This window comes from Pleurodeles waltl, chromosome 12 (genome assembly GCF_031143425.1).
Source record: "Pleurodeles waltl isolate 20211129_DDA chromosome 12, aPleWal1.hap1.20221129, whole genome shotgun sequence".
Lineage (NCBI taxonomy): Eukaryota > Metazoa > Chordata > Amphibia > Caudata > Salamandridae > Pleurodeles > Pleurodeles waltl.
The window spans coordinates 688,948,740-688,967,980 of NC_090451.1; the positions used below are offsets into that span (position 1 = coordinate 688,948,740).

The 19,241-nt window shown below is 43.4% G+C and overlaps 1 protein-coding gene across 1 annotated transcript; it reads right to left on the reverse strand.

The window, feature by feature from the left end:
- Positions 1-403: 403 nt before the first annotated feature.
- LOC138267804 (monocarboxylate transporter 13-like) lies at positions 404-17,965 on the reverse strand. The gene is made up of 4 exons (XM_069217013.1): positions 17,749-17,965; positions 8,075-8,218; positions 6,058-6,843; positions 404-3,076 (listed from the first exon to the last, which is right to left on the reverse strand). Exons 1-4 carry the CDS (start codon positions 17,951-17,953, stop codon positions 2,811-2,813), a joined length of 1,401 nt encoding a protein of 466 aa, XP_069073114.1. The 5' UTR covers positions 17,954-17,965; the 3' UTR covers positions 404-2,810.
- Between the last annotated feature and the right edge of the window lie 1,276 nt (positions 17,966-19,241).

The following is a 19,241-nucleotide window of genomic DNA, read 5'->3' on the forward strand; positions in this document are numbered from 1 at the left end:
GGGAGTAACGAGATGGGGCGATAGTTCTTAAGGACAGAAGGATCCTCGTCAGTTTTTTTTTTTTTTTTTGCAAAGGGATCACTAATGCCTCCTTGAAAGAGTGGGAACAACTCCTTGGCTTAAGGATAAGTTAAGTAAGGAGATCACAGGTAAGGCAGATGAGAAAAACCACACTTTTGGATATGAGAAGGTCAGATATCCTCAGTAGATCCCACTTTAACTATGCACATCAGGTCCAGGAGACTGTCTAAGGTAATGGCAGGGAAGGTGGTAAGATTTGCAAGATTCTTATCATCTGGGGAAAAGCTGAAGATAAGGTGCTATTCAGGATACTATACTTTATTGTCCGTATTTTATTGATGAAAAACGAATTCAAGTCATCACACAGGTTCTAAGTGGGGACTGCTGGTGTGTTAACACAGGATGGGTTTTATAGTTCATTGATAATTTCAAATATCTCTTTATATTTATTTGCAGAGTTTAGTAACTTATTGGAGAAATAACTACATTTGGCTACCCAGGTTGTTGTCTTACAGGTTTTTTTATTGAAGGGCAACACTGTATTTGTTATCAGGTGAGTAGACCCTTTGCCATTTCCGCTCAGCTTGACACAGCTCAAGCTTTGCTTTCTTTAGATCTTCTGTGCACCAATTGGATGCTTCATGGCAGCAGAATGGTTTTATTTTATGCCTAGGGGCATGTGAATTTCTGGCTTCTCTACGGCTGTCAGTAAAAGCCTCTGCCGAATCATGTACGTTCCCCCTTAGTTAGTATGGATGAGGCCAGTGAGACGTAAAGGTTCTCGATGTTAGTACTAGTCCAGTTTCTCGAGTAGTTGCCAGGGCAGATGGGGGGTTTCATAGGTGCAGTGTTGTTTATAACAAACTTGATTAAGTGGCGATCAGACCAGATGCAAGGGAGAACACTGAAGTTGGACATTGTTAGATTTAACATTAAACTTGGTCAAAAATATGACCTTTAATATGTGTAGCCGTGGATATCTGTTGGTCAAAATTCAGCCCCCTAAGAGAATCAGTGAGGTCAGAAGAGCCAAATGTTGAAGTCGCCTAGGAGCAACATTTTTGCATAATCGACCACTGAGGCAGATTAAAAATCCACTAAAGATTAGCAGAATTGGTGCATATTCACTGGGGGTCTGTAGATCAGAATGCATATTAAAGGGGCACTAGGTGAGTTCAGTTTTATCACTACGATCTCTGCCATCAAGGCGAATAAGGGGGAGAGTTCGGTGAAGGCCAGATTCTTTTTGATAATAGCGGCCACCCCTCCAGATTTCCTCTCCTGGTGTCTGTTGTGAATGAAAATGTAGTAGATCTCTAGGCGTGCGCTAGGACGTCAGGCATGGAGTCCTCTGTCAGCCAAGTTTCAGTTACAAACAGTAAGCCAGGAGAATCAGAATCTAACAGGAGCAAATCAGCAAATGTAAAAACACTTTTAAGCAGGTAATGAAGCGCTTACAATTCTGCACCAATCGCTTGGGCAGTGGAGCTCTTACAGACTCCGCCCCATTGTCGCTTGACTGATTCCCCTCCCAACCAATAGCAATGAATTCAGCACATCTGAATGGCACAAACTTAAACCTCAGACACCCCAAAATCACAGCATTCAATCTGCTGCTCAAAGGACTTCTCTCTCCTGTAGTTTAGAAATCCAGTTTCCTACACCCTGCATGTACACCATAAAGCCTTTGTATGTGTGACATGTTGACCTTATAAGTGCTCTTGTGTGCCTTCTGAACCCCACATATGCATATCATGAAGCTTGTGTTATGAGGTCCCTGTTTATGGCCTGAGCATTTATTGTATATGTGATATGGAGCCCCATATTAGCATTATGAAGCCAATGTATGGGCATCATTCACCTCCTGTGACCATTGTGTCAAACCTCTGTAATTGCCCTTGGTGCGTCGGTGCATATCCCGTGCAGCCCCTCTATATTACCTATGGACCCATATAGCTGAATAATAGTTTCTAGTATGTTCTCTATAACCCGTGCATGCAAGTTTGACTCTCAGACTGTGATCCCCTGTGTAGCCATATCTTTCTGTACTTTACAATGCACTCTGGTTCAGCACAATGCTTTCTCATTAAGCACCACAACTCTGCACCATGTGGGCATCTATTGCTACTGGAACATTTTCTGAAAGTGGCAGGAGCTCTGGTCTTGGGTGCTGTTCCCAAAAATTTGGTGAGTTGGACTTTAGGGAAAATTTGCTTGCACCGATAAAATAGTTGAGGTACTGGGGGCTAGAGCGCTATGGTTACTCAATGTTTGGATCTCGTAGAGGCTGCACCGCTGAACTGACCAGGAGCAACTCTACCAGCAAGTAGAATTTAAATGGACGCTGCTTTCATGTACAGTCCAGGATCCTCCATATCAGGAAGAAGAAAGACATCAAAGCCTGCCCTTCTTACTGAGCAGTCTCAGTGAGCGGGGAAAAGAAGTCATGGTAGGTGCTGCTGTCACGCCATGGCGAGACGGAGTTGTCTGGGCTGAAAGATTCGTTACAGTAGCTCTTTGCATGACCGAACAGGACTTGGGCTCTCTATGCTGCTCATTGGACACACTGCAATATAAACAGACTTACATGCTTCTAATAAATTATGATGTTGCTGAAAATAGAAAGGATGGGAAAAAAGGATTTATATGTTGATACCTCTAATGTATCCTCATCCCAGAGCAAGAAAAGAGAGAAACAGAGTAAATTCTGTAACTTTGTTCACCTAGGGCTATCAGGCCCTCTACTAGATAGCTGTCACTCATGCTATAATAGGCCTGTCACTGAGAGGCTAGCACTGGCTAGACACAGTGTGCAAACTAGTGGCCGGCGAGGTCTCCAGACATTGGTCCATGGTAGATAGTGTCATCAGAACCCTAGATGGGGACACCTCCTCTTCAGTCTGCAGAGACGGGCTTCTGTTCTTTTTCTTGCAGGTCTGCAGGCCTCTGGAGAAGAACGAGGGGATGCACATCAGCATGGCACTCCCAGCCAGGTTGAGTCCCCCACAAGCAAGGAATGAGATCCTGAAGTCCCCTGTGAGGTCCCTGAGGAATCCTGTAAGCAGTGACCGTGGAGACAAAGTGGGGATAATCAGGACATATAAAGGCTGCAAACAACCTGCAAACTCCATTTTAAACCATTTGTATCATATTAATAGTTTTCCCAACCCCTTCCCCACCTGGTAACAACCACTTTCAAGCTCCCAGTCTATCCACAATTCCTTGCTAATCCTCCAGAATTTCCTCCTCATCAACAACCCTTTTTATCTGTTTCAGAGCCATAACTCCCCTTCAGTCTCATTCGGTACCCCCATCTCCTTCTCAATTTGTTCTAGTGGCCTCTCTCCTGCAGTCACCCTTGATTCTCCCTCCTAGCGTCTTCTAGTGACCCCTCATCTCCTTCCCAACTCCTTCTCCTCCTCCTACGTGCTGCAGGAGACCATGACATGAGTGAATGGGATGCGGTGCAATATTGATGAAGACATTTGTACAACCTGATTCAAGGATCATAATAATGTTGTGGTTTCTTCAAAGTGTTTAACGGACTTACCAAGAGGTACACTGCTCAGAATGAGCAGAAATCTTTCCAGACTCCCTTATTTATAGTTTTTATGTCACACACTAAGCCCCAGGAATGGTCGGAGCACTTCACAGGTTACCCCCTGGTTTGTCGCAGGTGGCACTTTACTCAGCTGGCAATCACATATTTTCTGAGATTGTTAATCCTGGGAAACCAAGCATTACCCCTCAGACAAGCCTTAATTTTACTACATCATAATGTTCATCATGAGCCGGGGCTACGACCTAATGATCAAGATTCAGATCATATGTTGGGAAGGGCTCTGACGTAAAGTAAAGCTTCCAAAGCCTGGATCGCCCACGGTGACAACATTGTTTGCTATTTACCAGCCCAGGGGGATGAACAATCCAGGCAACAAAAAGGTTTACCTGCAAAGTGAAGTCTGGGTTGGACTTCATTGTACAAACTGATTTCAAGAAAGGACGGATTGGGCATTAAGTTTCTTGTATCACAGCTAGGGATATATGAAACTTAATGACAAATATCTTCCCCCTAACTCCCGCCACTTCTAAAAGAATTTGTTTATATGCTCAGGAAGAAAAGCACCTTTATAAGGTGAAGTGATAAGCTAGTTTCCAGCTCCAAGGGAAACAGATGTTAATTAAAGTGTTGGTGAAGGTGTGGGAATAGGAGGGATTCACATTAAGCTGTGTGAGTGACAAGAAACTTGCATCTGACTTAGGGTATGATGGACAGGGTGCTTCACCAGAAGCATACAGTACTGCATAGTAGGAACATACCAGGTTCTGGAAGGATCTGTTTCTGGAGCCTGGAGGAGTAAGATGATCCTTAGGATGACGGTCAGAGATGCTGCCAAAGTGTCTTACGTTGATCAGAATTCTTCATGAATGGATGCAGACTAAGGGCCTATTCCTACCACTTTTGGCTATTCACAAAATATAAGTGTAAGTTACTACACAGTAACAGAAGTAAACAGTAGTAAGTCCAGCACCACAAATGGCCAACCACTGGTACTGAGACACCCAATCATAGAAAATAATAGAGGTAGGGAATTCAAATAAAAGATAATTGGAGAATACATTTAAATAAGGATAATAGTCTGTAATATTTTGATTCTTTTATGCTATATTTAAAATAAATATTAACAATTATTTTACATTAATTTGTATAATAAAACATTTTAATAATGTTTTTGAGTTAAATAAATGTTTTTACTTTTACCAGCAGGAGATTCCGCAGTGGAGTCACAGGGGCAGATATCTCTGAATGGCAAAGTATAGTTAAAAATAGAAAAGTTTTTTAAGTAAAAAAAATACAAAAATCTTTATGTTAACTATTAATTATTCTTGATTCTATATGTTTAGTGTAAATGTTGAACAAAAGAAAAACTGCTACATCACTCTTATCTTTATTTTAAATTAATTCTTGACATTAATTTATGCAATACTCCATCCTCCTCAAGGGCTCCCAAATGGAGGGGGCTGGAGCATCATGCTGGCGGAGGGCATCAGCAATTCAATTCAAAACACCTGTAATTTGTAAAGGAAGCTCATGCAAGGCTCCACTTGCGGGAAAATAAAGTCCCTACCTCCATTATTTTCTATTGTATGGCTTTGAAGCCCAGTGGTTGGCCATGGTGGGGCTGGACATACTGCTACCTTGGCAGTAGTAACTTACACTCGTAAATTTTGCTCCACTCCATTTTTTAGGCTGTGGAGACATCTAAGTTACGCATTTTGAGAAACTTTACACTCAGATTTTGTGACTATCCAAAAAAAGTCATAGACTTACTCAAAAGTGTAAATTACTCAAAAATTTAAATTACCTTTGTGAATCAGCCCCTAGTATTTTAGCATAATGCTTTGTTTACGGTTTAGAATATATTGTTGGTGGCATCACCACTGTGAAGGAAGAGGTGTATACACTTTTTTAAATGTCCTCATCGGCAAAGTATAGAACAAATGATCTCTTGATAGAAGTATCTGACTCTTTGGTGGTAACAATGTAATTCTCTACACATACTAGCCGGAGTGGTCCTAGAGATGACCATCATCCATGGTGGCATTGAGTGTAATGGCGTGGTGATATCGTGATAATTTGGAGAAAAGGAACTGGTGATGCCTCATCGTCCACCGTTAAAATCGTCCATCTTAGCCAACTTCCAACAGTAGGGTGTGGGATACTCAAAGCGAAGGGGCATTCCTGTGACCATTTGCTCAGTTCTTGCATGTGGTTTACCTAATATTTTAAGGGGCAGACACACGGAGTTTGATTCAAACCACTATGTGCCTGTGTGCACCAGAGTCAGACGGATTTACTTGTCACCTGTTCCCAACAACCTCATAGCTCATTATTCCTGCATCTACTGAGTATGAATCTTTACCACTCCAGTCATGCACATCTCTCTTCCTTTATATCATATTCCTCTCTTACTCCCATCCTCTACCTATCTACCTCAGCACCACTGCATCCTTTTTGCTCTTTACCAAGCTTACCTGAAAACGGGGGGCCCAGCAACACCCCGATACTCATGATCATCAAGGAGAGCCCCACAGCGCTGGTCACCCTCTCAGTGGTCACCAGATCAGGTAGCACTCCGAAGATAAGTGGTGTAAAGGCACCACTGCTCATACCGTAGAAGATACCCAGGACCATGATGCTAGGGAGGGTGTTGCCGAGGGACAAGAGAAGCAGACTGAGCCCACATGTTGAGCTCCACAGCACCAAGAGCTGCAGCGTGGTAAGCAGCTTGTGGTCAGCAAAAAAGCCTGATAGGAGACGAGCACCAGAGTCTGCTAGTCCTGTCATTGACATGAGAAAGGCTGCCTCGTAGCTGCTCAGGCCCATGTCCTTGCCATGTGGGACCAGGTGGACATAAGGCATCATGGAACCAGAACAGATGAGAAGCATGCTGGCCGAGTACACAACAAAGCCACGGTTCTGGAACAGGTTGATATCCAAATCAGAGGCCATTTTATGCAAAAATAAGGCAGCCTTTGACGGCTTCTTTGCTTCTACTTGGCCATGGCGGTGGTCTTGCAGTACATGGACAGGCCGAATTAGTGCACCACAGACGCACAAGTTCAACTGCATTGCTGAGAGGATGATGAGGGCCCCTCGCCAGCTGTAGGTATCAACAAGAGCTTGGAATAGTGGTGAAAAGAGAAAGGAGGAGAGGCCATTGCCTGTGAGTGCCAAGCCCAGCGCGAGGATCCGTCGGCGGAGGAAGTGCTTTGAGATGGCACCCATCGTTGGTCCATAAACCAGAGACCACCCGAAACCTGGATTGGGGGGGAAAACAAGCCTCTTTAGGATCTCCTTCAACCATGACATAGTTTAACCATGGGTGGCCCATCGCTTCCCTAGTATTGTATGTTCAGTTCTCTAAGAGCGGGCCTTCCTATATATAATGTCAGTGGAAATTCAGACTATGTTTATTTGCTCCTCAGCTTTATACCTATGTACACTGATATGGTGACCAGTGGATGTCCAGTTATCTCTCCGTGTCTGGAAGGTATGCTCTTTATTTATCTGGACTCTAAACCCATCTGCATTGGATCTACTCACCTACTAACATTTCTGACTGTTTTTATAGAAATTCAGTGTCTGCTGTTTCTTTAGTTTTCCCTCTGTATTTGCATACCAGAGACAAAACCTCAATTGGTGTTTTTCACAGGGCATTGCATGTGTGTGCTCTACCAGAAATTCATTTACAGTGTGCTTTTTCCCTTACCACAGAGACTCTCAAGAGTGTAGGGAAGACAGCCAATCAGAGGGAGTGATCTGCATGTTACCAATTACTACAGCCCATGCACTCTCTTGCTTCAAAATCCCTAGACTTCATTTCCACAGTCTACGGCCCATTGACTTCCACGGTTCCTATACCAGTTTATTTGCCTAACCCTTCCAAACTTGTACCCCTATATTGTATATTATCCCACACTTGCAAGAGTTGCTGTAGCCTTAACTATGCACTCATTTGTGCCACGCCACTTCCACGTCTACATCCCATAATCATACCATAAGTCAGTCCCTCACACCTACAGGTCCATTACCATCCCACAAATAATATTGCAGACAGCCTCCCCATCTCTGGTGGTTCTCATAGGATACCATCAGACTGCAGACTCAGACTGCAGACTAAGAAGTGCAAACTAGAAAAACACAAAACAACAAGCCTTTTACATGCACTCAGCATCTGAAACAAGATCCCCATATCTATCAGGCCTACACAAATGCTGTTCAGTTCAGTTTTAAGAAAAAATGAATGGAAGTCTTGCCTCTTTAAAGAACATTACATCACAATGTGTGAACCATCCACAAACCAACTACCTCTCCTATCTCTTGTTGACTTTATACTTGTCTTTGACCCTGAACAGTGCTCTGCTGCCTGTTGGATAGGTTTGTGCTATAGATATAGTGCATACAAATACATAACACATACAAATATCACATTCTCACTGCTCATCTGTTCCCACAGTCCATGCACCATCGTCAGGGCCTGTCTCCCACCTGTCAAGGCTCCCATAGTGAGGTAGAGGTGCACCAAGCAGTTTCCAAATGAAGCCAACAGAATACCCAGGAAGGCAAGGATGCCTCCGGCCATCACCACCACTCTCTCCCCATATTGCATGCTGAGGGCACTGCCAATCGGACCTGAAACGAAAAGAAGAAGGACCGCACTGGAATGATACACAGCAACTGGTAATAGCCCCTTGGTCCCTCACCTTCTGGCCAGGGCCACTCCCTTTAATTCCCCACCTCCCATCAGCTATGGTGAGAAACTGAGCCCTGCCCTTAAATCTCCCCATGCCCTCTAAACCGTGCACTCTCTGAGCTCAAGCTCTTACTGAGTTTACCTTGCCTGATCTGACCTTTCAAATTCCATTTTTCTCTGTGCCTTGCCTTTTCAGAGGTGTGGTGTCTCTGGGCTGTGCCCTCTCTCCTTTGCCCTCTCCAAGCCCTGTCTTTTCTGGGACCTGCCCTCTCAGCGCTGTTCCATCTCACCCCTGAACTCTCCAAACCTTGCTCTGAGAGCTGTGCCCTGGCAGAGTCATGCCCTTCGTAGGTTACACCGTCTCGCCCCTGACTTCTCTAAACCTTTATCGTCTGAGCACTGAATGCTCAGACTCCTGTCACTGGATCCCTGACCTCTCAGAGCTCTTCTGCCTCAAGGCCCTACCAACCCAGACTCCTGTCACCGGATCCCTGCCCTCTCAGAGCTCTGCTGCCTCAAGGCCCTACCCACCCAGACTCCTGTCACCGGGTCCATGACCTCTCAGAGCTCTGCTCTCTCTGAGTCCCGCCCTCTCAGACTCCTATACTCTGATCTCTGCAGTCTCAGACTTAACAACACATGCCTTTACCACACATGTAATGCAACAGTTGACCTTTACACTATTGTACTGTAAGTCTTTACCATGCATTTTGTGAGATTTGATATCTATCTATCTATCTATCTATCTATCTATCTATCTATCTATCTATCTATCTATCTATCTATCTATCTATCTATCTATCTACCTCTCTCTCTCTCTCTCTCTCTCTCTCTCTCTCTATATATATATATATATATACATATATATTTACCAGCAGTCCTGAGTCCTAAAAAAAAAAAAACACAAAAAAGACACAAGGGGGCAGGATAGATATACCCTGGCCCCAAAGGCCTGGTGGTGGGGTCAAAAATGTGTTTTTGAAAGTTTGCAGTAAATGCCATTGCAAATGTTTTTTTTTTTTTTTTAAACAAGAGCGGTCTTCGGCACTTTTGTTTAAAGCCACCTGGGTGGTATAAGTCCCTTGAGTAAAATATTTGTATTTTTGGGAGGAGGGCACGTGTGGGCCACCACAATGGGCAGATTTCATTCTCAGGGACCACATTCCCTGGTGCCTAGCCACATTTCTGAAGGTGGAGGAGGCAGGGCAGCCCCCCTCCTAAGGCCAATTTCAGCCCCCGGTACCCATCCCCCCAGGTCTTGCCCATGTATGCAAAGTAGAGGGGGGCCACGCAGCCCCCCTCTCCCTGAGCCATAAATGGCCCTGGGACCCAATCCCCCAGGGCCGACTCAGAATGTGTCCTGAGGTGCCCAATACCGGGACATTGCGGTTTCCTGTGTTTGCTCTCGGATGTTGGGGGCAATTACAAATCTCCCGGCAAGCGAGACCAAACACGAAGTCAGCTCCCAGCTGGCGGGAGCTTTAACAATATGCTCCTGCCAGCTGGGAGCAGACTTCAGATCTGTTTCCCTGCCACAGTGATGAGGACAGAGAAACAGATCTGAGTTTGCTTCCGCCCGCACATAATTTTGTCTTTAACTTTTTGTTTGAAAATTATTATTTGTAAATCAAGCCAAGATATTTAAATTATTGTAAAATTTAACAAAAATTTAAGTTGAGGATGTAATGCCTTATAATGTTTTATTTTATAAGTCCCAGGTGCATATTAATTATATTGAGTGATTTAGCATTTTATATTTTCCAGAGAAATGTTTAGAATACATTTTAAAAAGTAATAATCTTAATTAAATTTCCCTTTACTTTCCCATTAGGGAAAGCTTCATCCCAGTGGTAATAGTAACTTTATACTCATAAATTAAATTGCGGGCTGCTCCACCTCCTCGTTAGAGAGCATGGAGACATGTATCTCTGTCCCTAAGTGTAAATCTCCACCGAAAACTGGTGAGTAGTTGTAGGTATAGAGATACAATTAAGAATGTCTACATCTGTAACTTTTCCTTTGTAAACTGACCCTTAAGAATTAAAGTTTAAAATTTCCTATAGATGGATTTTTCCAGATTGCAAGAGGAAGCAATTTCCAGGCTATGGTATAATTTCTTGAGAAAGTTTTTTCACCATGCAAAGACTCAAAGACTTTACAAGCTGACTTGAACATTTGTCTTCTATTGGAAGTCAGTTTAGTGTGATCAGCATTGGGGTGGTAAGATCAGAAAATTGTGTGCCCGGATAGCAGGATGTTTAAGTGCAGCACCAAATATCGACCAAGAATGCGTTTACCAAAACTTGAGGGGGGCCAATCCAAAGTATATGAAGGGGCCACCTTAAGACTCACTTAGGAATTCTCAGGCCTGGGTACTGTGCTGAGGGGGCCCCTGTATCTCATGGCCTTCCACTCGAGGGCCAAGTGGATTCTAGGAATGCCTGATAGGAGCAAGTTCATGTAATCCACTGGAGAAGGAACTTTGGGCCATATGTATGAACACATTTTCCCATAGACACAGAATGGGCAAAACCCTTTGATACATCTGGCCCTTTGATCCCCCATAGTGGTCTTATTTGCTGTTGAGCTTCTTTTGCTAAAGCATTAATGTGAGTGTGCAGATTGGGGTTTCTATCAAGCATAAATTCAGAGAATTTGAATTTTCAGTGATGTAGGTCATGTAGCCCAGGAGGTGTGATTAATCGGGTAGAAAATCAGAAGGCATTCTACCTTCTGTGGGTTCAGTTTGAGATAATGTTGGATATTTCAAACTTGTAACTCTTCTAGGACTATAGAAAGATCCTCTGTACCTTCTGGCAATGCCACTTTCATATATAGCTGACTGTCAACAGTATAGAGATTAAAGGACATGTGAGACTGCCTCATGAAAGCACAGAGTGGTTTAATGTACAAACTGAAAATACTTTGGGAAAAGATTAACCTTGTTGGACACCTCACTAAAGAGAAAAGGTGTTGGGGACAGACTTTACCAATTTTGCCTGTTGAGCATCAACACCTTTGATCCCCAATCATTCTTCCAGTATCTTTAAGAGGGATGCATGAGTGACCGCATCAGATGCTATTGACAGATACGTAGAATGAGAAGCCAATGCTCTATTTTGTCTAGGAGAGAAGCACCTCATCAATTTTGTGTACCATTTCCCTCTGTGAGCTGCAGCTGAATCTATATCCGGTTGGAGATCATCAAGGAGATTGCTTGCTTTGTGCTCTTTTGTTGGGTGTTTTGCTACAAAGTTTTCCTGTACTTTGGCTCAGAGTGGAGTGTTTATAAAGGAAGGAAATTGGTTAGGTTTATTCGTAGCTTCTTAAAAAAGTGGTTAACACATCCGAGTTTTAGGCAGTTGGTGGAAACTCCTCCTTGTGATGGAGAAGCATTAATTGGGTTAGTCAAGAAAGGTAAGAAGGTTAATCTGATCTCTTACGCACACTAGTTTTTCAGAGAAGGGTCTGTAAACTGTGAGAAAGGCCTGCAATATCTTATTATGATGCTAATGTCAACCTTAAGTACTGCACAAAAACACAGTCATTACGTATTGTATTTTCTGGTGTCAGACTCAAGGGGATTGTCAGATACTGTATTAGAAAGAGATATTCTGTTTCGATCTTGTCATTAACGAAAATGGAGGATTTATCACAAATTTCTTTTGTGTTTGATATGACAAGAGCAAAGGGGAGATTTAGGAAACCTTTGATAATTTTTTACGGTCTCCTGGAAAATGTACTCTCCAAGTTGATTGGACTAGTAGACAAAGCTGCCTTGTCTTTGATTATATGATTTTTGTACCATTTTTGTTAATTTCTGAGAGATTCTAATTTCTGCTTGGGTGGATATTGGTGTCAAATGTGTTCCATCATCCTGAGAGTTTTGTGCTTTTCCTGTAGTTCTTTTAAGAACTGATGACTGAACTTTCTGCTGTTTCATCAGTTCAGTTTTAATGGGGTCAATTCTTTTGTGACATTGGTCCGTGCCACATCGTTGTAACAGACAGCTCAGTTTAATTCAGATTCAGTCAATGCGTTCTTTACTTTGGAAGAAATCTAGAATTTGAAGATATCAAAACTAATGCCGTTGAATCCTCGGACACACACTTTTAGTTATTTTGTTTGGCCCCATGACAATATTCTGATACCCAGCAGAGCGACAAGTATTAAGAAGTGAGGAGTCCAGTTAACTTGTAGGGAGTCTGGGTAGTCAGTACTGCCTTTTTTGGTAATCAGATAGACAAATATGTCTCCCTTTTCACAGGCAGATGATGAGCAGAGATGCTCAAGATTGTTACTGAATATAAATATAGACATTTGAGAGACAGCTGCCTTCTCTGTGTTTTCCCACTGCATGTTAGCGTACCCAAGAAAACTTTACTAGAGTCAGAAGTGAATTTAAATGCCATGGTTTCAATGAACACAATGATGAAAATCAGCCATTTTCAAGCCTTTGGATGTGGTGGTTGATTTGTGAATGATAACTACACACGTCCTTCTTTTTCTTCTTAATAGAATTGAATGATCTCAAATCCTGGAGGTAGGAGGAGGTCAAGCGTTGGCTGTGAGGAGTGAGTGAGTCAGATTTTAGTCTGGAGTAAAAAGTCTAGGTCATGTGCTTGGCTGCAGGACTACAGTTTCGGAACCAACAGTTAAAAGAGAAATTCCTCATTAATGTGTTCGGGATTGAAGTCTTCAGAACAATTTCATTCATACTGGTCACTTTAGCTTTATTGCTGCTTTTTGTATGATCATAGTGTTTGTCTTCTAATGTGCCTGCTGGTTGGAACCGAGGAGCACTCAGTTGAGGGATCAAATGATCAAGATGTGGTGTAAAATAAAATCTGGCCTATGATGTCACTGTCTGAAAGGTCTTTAGAGGATCTGTTGGGTCCCAGAGCTACATTCCCACAACAATATTTCTGAATTAAGATCCAGTAGATTTGGAAGAAGGGAAGCTTGAAGGTGAGCTTTTACTCTTTTTTGAAGATCTGCAATGAATTCATATGAGTGTAAATTAAGTAGTGAGTGATTGACCTCCAGGCAACAGAGAGTACATTATTTTGAAGAGGTTTAATGTCAACAGCATTTATTCACTTCCACGGGGATTTCCGAGTGCCACAGAATTTACTTGAATTGTTAAGCTTCTCTTGATGTGATCTGGAACTGCAACATAGGAGGGAACTCAAAGTTACCATGATTTGAGCTCAGATTCAAACACAAGTGATGTTTTGAGGGGGCCATGTATGCAAAGGTTTGATGATAATGAGCAACTTCCATCTGTAAGTATTGCGTAAGATGGGCACAACATTGATTCTTGATCAGGATCACTTGGCTACAATGTCATTATTAGGACTAGGTCTTTATGAAATCTGATTAAGGCAGTGGAGAGAGTGCCACTACAAATGGTTTCATCAGCTGATTTTGGGGGAATGGAGCGGAAACAAGGCTGCAGATGGATTTGGCAAGAAAGAGAGTAAGGAAGTGAGAGTGTAATATATAAAAATAGGTATAGTGGGATTAAAAGGAGACATGGGTAATTTAGATGGAGAAGTAATGTTGTGAGAAAGCTGTTTGCAGAAAAGAACGAATGGAAATACAGTCTGACATTTTAACTTGATGATTGATCAGGGGGATGCCGCTAACATACTTCCGTGTGGGATTGTCTTAAACTCAGCAATATTCAGCTCTCTCTTGAAAAAGTTAAGTCATGCGAATAGGTAATGGAAGAAGAGGGGAAAATCTGTGTTCAAGCAGACTCTGTGGCCACAGTGATATTGGTGAGCAGGAAGCATTTTAATGATCTTTCTCATAAATCTGTGCTTGTATGTCTTTGCTGCCATTTTCAAGTGATCTAGATGGAAAGTGATTTTGAATGAGCTGCAGCCAAATTTGGTCAGAAGTTTAAAGTGGGAAAAGCTGTCTGAGGCGTTAATCTTGTCCTTGTTGGCTATGTGTCAGTGGAGTGTTAAATATGTGTCAATTAAATCACCAGTCTACTATGAAAAAAGCAACCATAAGCGTATAATGACAATATAAAGAGCTCCAATTGTAACAAGCATTAAAAGCAATTATAGAGTAATCCAATAGGGACCGCTGCCAGGCTCTTTACTTTGCCAATTGTTTTCAATGCTATCATAAATCTATATTACAAATAGACGGAGAGGGTTGCTTAGAGTGAGATGGTTGCAAGGTTAGGATTGCAAAAATGGAGAGGGTTGCAAAGATAGAGAAGGTTGCAATAACAGGGAGTGTTGCAAAGACCCTAGAAAGATGGATAGGGTTGCAAAGATAGGTAGATGTACAGGGTTGCATAGACACTGCAGACAGTTCTCAACACGGACAACCATAAATTTGTAAATTGATTAGAAACGCTATATCAGTTTGCATCATCTAGTTAGTCTCTCTTACCTTAAAGCAGAGAATCAGCAAGCAAGATTAACCACTCAACCCCAATCCTGGACAACAGTATTATTCAACAAATATATCAGCAGTCTTCTGCAACAGGGATCACATGATCATCAGTCAATCAGCCATTATTATTGACAATATGATGAACCAGGGCAGGGAAAATGAGTGACGGCCCTGCCCTCAGTAGGACGGTATAACCATCACTGTGACCCAAAGGTCATTTTAGGGTTTCCTTGTGTAAAGGTTGTTCTTATATGCTTCAAAAGGGAGGTGTTGCAAATACGTTTTTCTGGCTTCATTGGGTTCTGACCATGGTGACTTTGAAAGTCGTGACTGTCCTGCGGCCCTTTTCAAAGTGTGTTTGGGAGTTCCATCCTGAATGTGGACACTTAATTAAGACCTGATTGCCCACATAGATGCTTAAGGAACTTCCTCTCTGGTTGTGGCTCACATAATGGTTGACCTTTTCCCACCTTACTTGACAGGCCTTGGCATCTGAGATGCTGTATGATTTGTGTCCTTGATGAGCTGGTCAAAGAGGAGAGTTACAAGCATGCAGTGGGTGGTGCAGCGAGGGGTGTTGTGACAGACTAGGGTATCGATGCTGATAAGGTCTCTTTCTAGGACTAAGACCTCTGGCAGATGATGTGCTGGGACTGAGCTGCTGGTGGACACCAAATAGATATTTTTCTCAATGGTTGTTTCTGCACTTGTTAAAGGGGTAAGACTTCCCACAATTCAACCATGTTTTTTCTTGTGCGGGACACTGCAGAGTTGGACAAAGCTGAGTTGGATGAGGTTTGGCACCACGATAACTGCACTAGGTTTAGTTCGGTTTGGCGTCACTGTTGCAAGCTCTGTAATTTTTTTCCCTCATCGGATGGCATCCACTATTTCTCTCTTCACTGGGTGTTGAGGCTGATGGTGAATTTGGTTAGCCATGATTCCATTTCTTCCACCTGGCTATTTAATATGTTATGGAACCTCCATTGTATGAAAATGGCATCTAACAACATCCCTGGCTCACAGAGTATCAGGTCTTAAGATCAAATCATCAGCATTTGTTGAATATTTGAGCTCTTACTGAGTGGTCATCTGTGGATTTTCTAGTCATTTTACAGATGAGTGCAGTCTGGATTGAGTTGTGGGTTGAAACGAGTATCCAAGGCCACTAATGCCCTCTCATACTCAAGTTTATTTGCCCATTATGGAGGTTCTGTGAAAGCTTGAAGACCTCCTCCCCTGCGACGTGCGGGGGTATTGACGATTCACAAGGCCTTTCTTTTCATGGATAGCATGAATGTAATTCTCCATCGTGGTACTGTGGATGTGTGGTCCATGAGTTCCCTGAAATGCAAGCGAGTTTTAACAGAGACTATGATAGCTAGAAACCTGCTCTTGGGACTTCCTCTTGTCTGCCTTGAGAGGGATGGGGGTAGCTCCGCCAGGGGCTTTGCCTGGGATACCAGTGATATTCTGAGGGTAATCAGCTATGCCTTGGTGCAGTGGTAGATCTTGGTTGCTAAGTAGGTGGCTCAGAGCCATGTTGGATTTCCCAGTTGCCTGTGCTTTTGACTAGGCACTTGGCCTCTTGGCCTTTTTCACTCTTTGTCACCATAGAGCAGGTGCCTTGCAGTCAGTCAATTAATTGGTGAGCTGGGTTCTCTGCTTACTTTCATGTCATTCACCACATTTCTGGCTGATTGTCCTGTTTTGTATGTTTTCTGCTTTCCCTGAGGGACATGGCAGGAGTCTTGCCCTTTTCTTCCTCACTGGTTTCAGTTTCTTTATGCAAGTGTTGCTTTACTAGCCATGTGCCGTGTGTTATGGCAGCTGTTTCACAGGCCTGTCAGTGTTTGCAGCCCAGGGTGCCAAGAGCCACCTTCTCGCGGTGTTTGAATGGTGCAAGTTGCTGCGGTGCACTGGTACCTGGGCTGTGCCCTGCAGTTAAGTGATGAGGTGGGCGCTCTTGAGTCAAGTCTTGGTGGCCTCACTGGACCTGCTCAGGAAGGATTAGCAGCCCGCTGTACTTCCGTCAGCGTTACAAAGTCCATATTTTCTCCCAACCCCACAAGGATAGGTGCACATGTGTGTAGTTGGGAGCCTTGTCGCTAGTAGAGGGTGGTGAGTGGAGCCTTCATGAGAGCGATAAGGCCTACATGCACATGATAATATTGGGTTCTGTGCTGAATCTGAACCTGAGTGGTCCTGCCACCCTTTATTTAACCCCACTGGTGTTGGCTCCTCTGGTACTAAACCGAGCTGCACAGATTACACTCATTCATACCATAACATTGTATTTAGGCACACTCTGCATTTTGATTTGTTCCCCTTCAATAAGAAACAGTTGTGTGTGACCGAATAAAGAATCCATGTGTGTTAACGGCATAGGGAGTAAGTCAGACAGCCCCAGAAGGTCGGCACCAGACTGCTTCATGGAAGTGTAATCTTGCAATTCCATCGCAAGTCTGCAAGAAGATGCCATCACGACAGTTTGAGGAGGTACAACTGCATGCTCAGGACAGGAGATCACACTGAGGAGTGATCTGGTCAGGCCGAATCCAAGTGAAGTAACTGGAGAAATAGCTGAATTGCATCTGGCCTTTGTTTAGTGTATAAACTTTCTCCAGAGATCCATCTGGCACCATAGTAGGGGAGTCCAGGTACCAGTTTTGACAGTTTTGACAATCCTGCTCTCTCTGAGCAGTGCCCTTTGACAGCAGTGTCCTCTCAGAGCCCTGCCTTCTGATAAAGCCCTTCTGAGAGATCTGTGCCCTCTCAAAGCCTTTTGATCTCAGAGAAATGCGCTCTCATTGCTGACCCATCGCTGAGCCGTTCCGTCTCACTCCTTCCCCTAGGAGAACTATGTCCTGTGAGAGCCCTGCCCTCTCAGAACTGGTGCTTCTCAGAGTCCTGCCGTCTCTGTTCTCTGGCCCTCTACTCCCTAATCTGGCTACACAGTAGCCACAGACTAGTGATTAGAGTGCTAGCTGGTCACTGGCCAGGCCCTGCCCTCTTGGGTGTCGCTCACTGTCTCGCCCACCATGTCACTCACTTGCAAATTGTTGAACAGCGATGGCAATGGAGGAGATCCAAGACACCTCACTGGAGAGTTTGTGAAATGAGTGGACAAACTCCACATAAAAGACTCCCATGGAGCGGATAACACCATAGCAGAGTGCAGTCATCATGAACCCCGCCAGCACGATCATCCACCCCCAGCCCCCATCTTGAGGGGTGTAGCGGTTCGGGGACTCCATCAGACCTCTGGATTTCACCTGCATTAAAGAAAGACAAGATATCAGTCAGGTCACATCTGCACCATGTTATTAGCCCTGCACCCTAAATCAGGGGCATCATTAACACTCCATTTTGGCATTTTGAGGAGAGGGGGTGTAAAACATTTAAATTATTGTTTGCTGTACTTTTCACTTTAATTGGAGAAAAGAGCTTCCAAATAGAAGCCCATAAATGCTGCTGAAAGAGAAATAATATGTTTGTTCTAAGGGACACTGGTTGGGGGAACTAATGAAACAAGAGAGAATAAAAGGAGGGGAGGGGATGTGGAAGGGTTAGATGGAGAGAAGAGTGGAGAGAAGGATGGACAAAGAGAAGGGGTGGGAGAGAAGAAGGGGTGGAGAGATGGATGAACGGATAGATGGCAATTAGAGTTAAGGAAGTGTTGGGTTGAGAAAAAGATGGGCGGATGGATGGAGAAATAAGTGGGCAGGTAGAGAGAAGGATGGCTGGATGAAAGGAGGGAAGTGTAGCTTGGAAATGGAGAGCAGTATGGATAGAATGATGAGTGAATGATGAAAAAATGACAGGTATGGAGAAGACGAGACAGAAGAAATGATGCCAGGATGAATGTAGGAAAGAAAGGAAGGAAGTATGATGCTTGAATGGATGGAGGGGTGGTAGAAAGGAGGGTGAGAATTTGTAAAAACAAGTGGATTGAGAGAAAAGAAGGATAGATGGAAAAAGAAAAAGAAAGATGGAATAAAGAAAGAATAGCTGTATAAATGGGAAAAAAGTGAAAGAAGACTCAAGAGATTGAAGAAAGGAAAATAGAAATATGGCAACTCCATTATCAGGTGTATGTTCCCCAAAATATCAGCCCCCCCAATTTCCAAATATAGCTTTGTGCACCAATTATAGACTCTGAGCCCAAGTAAATGTGCTCTACACCTTGATACATTTGTCTTTCATTTATATGTATTTATTTAAATAGAGTTTTACCACAGTGACTCCCAACAGGTATATCTGTGCTAGAGGTAAGTTTCATGGGAGAAGCTGCTGGGAAGAAGGGATGGGCCTGGGTGAAGTTATACCCCTGTGTCTGCTGGGCAAGACACAAGCCAGGTCTTAATAATTTTTTCCAATATTTTTTGTGATTGGCTATTTGATAATAAAAATGGCAGCTAGTTGCACCCCTTTGCTGCACGGTAACAAACAACCCCAGTGCTTAATTTGTAAAAGAATAAGTGTTGGATCCGAAAATTGTTGTGAAGCCTATGGTTGATGCCACCGAATGTTGAAGGTACTGAA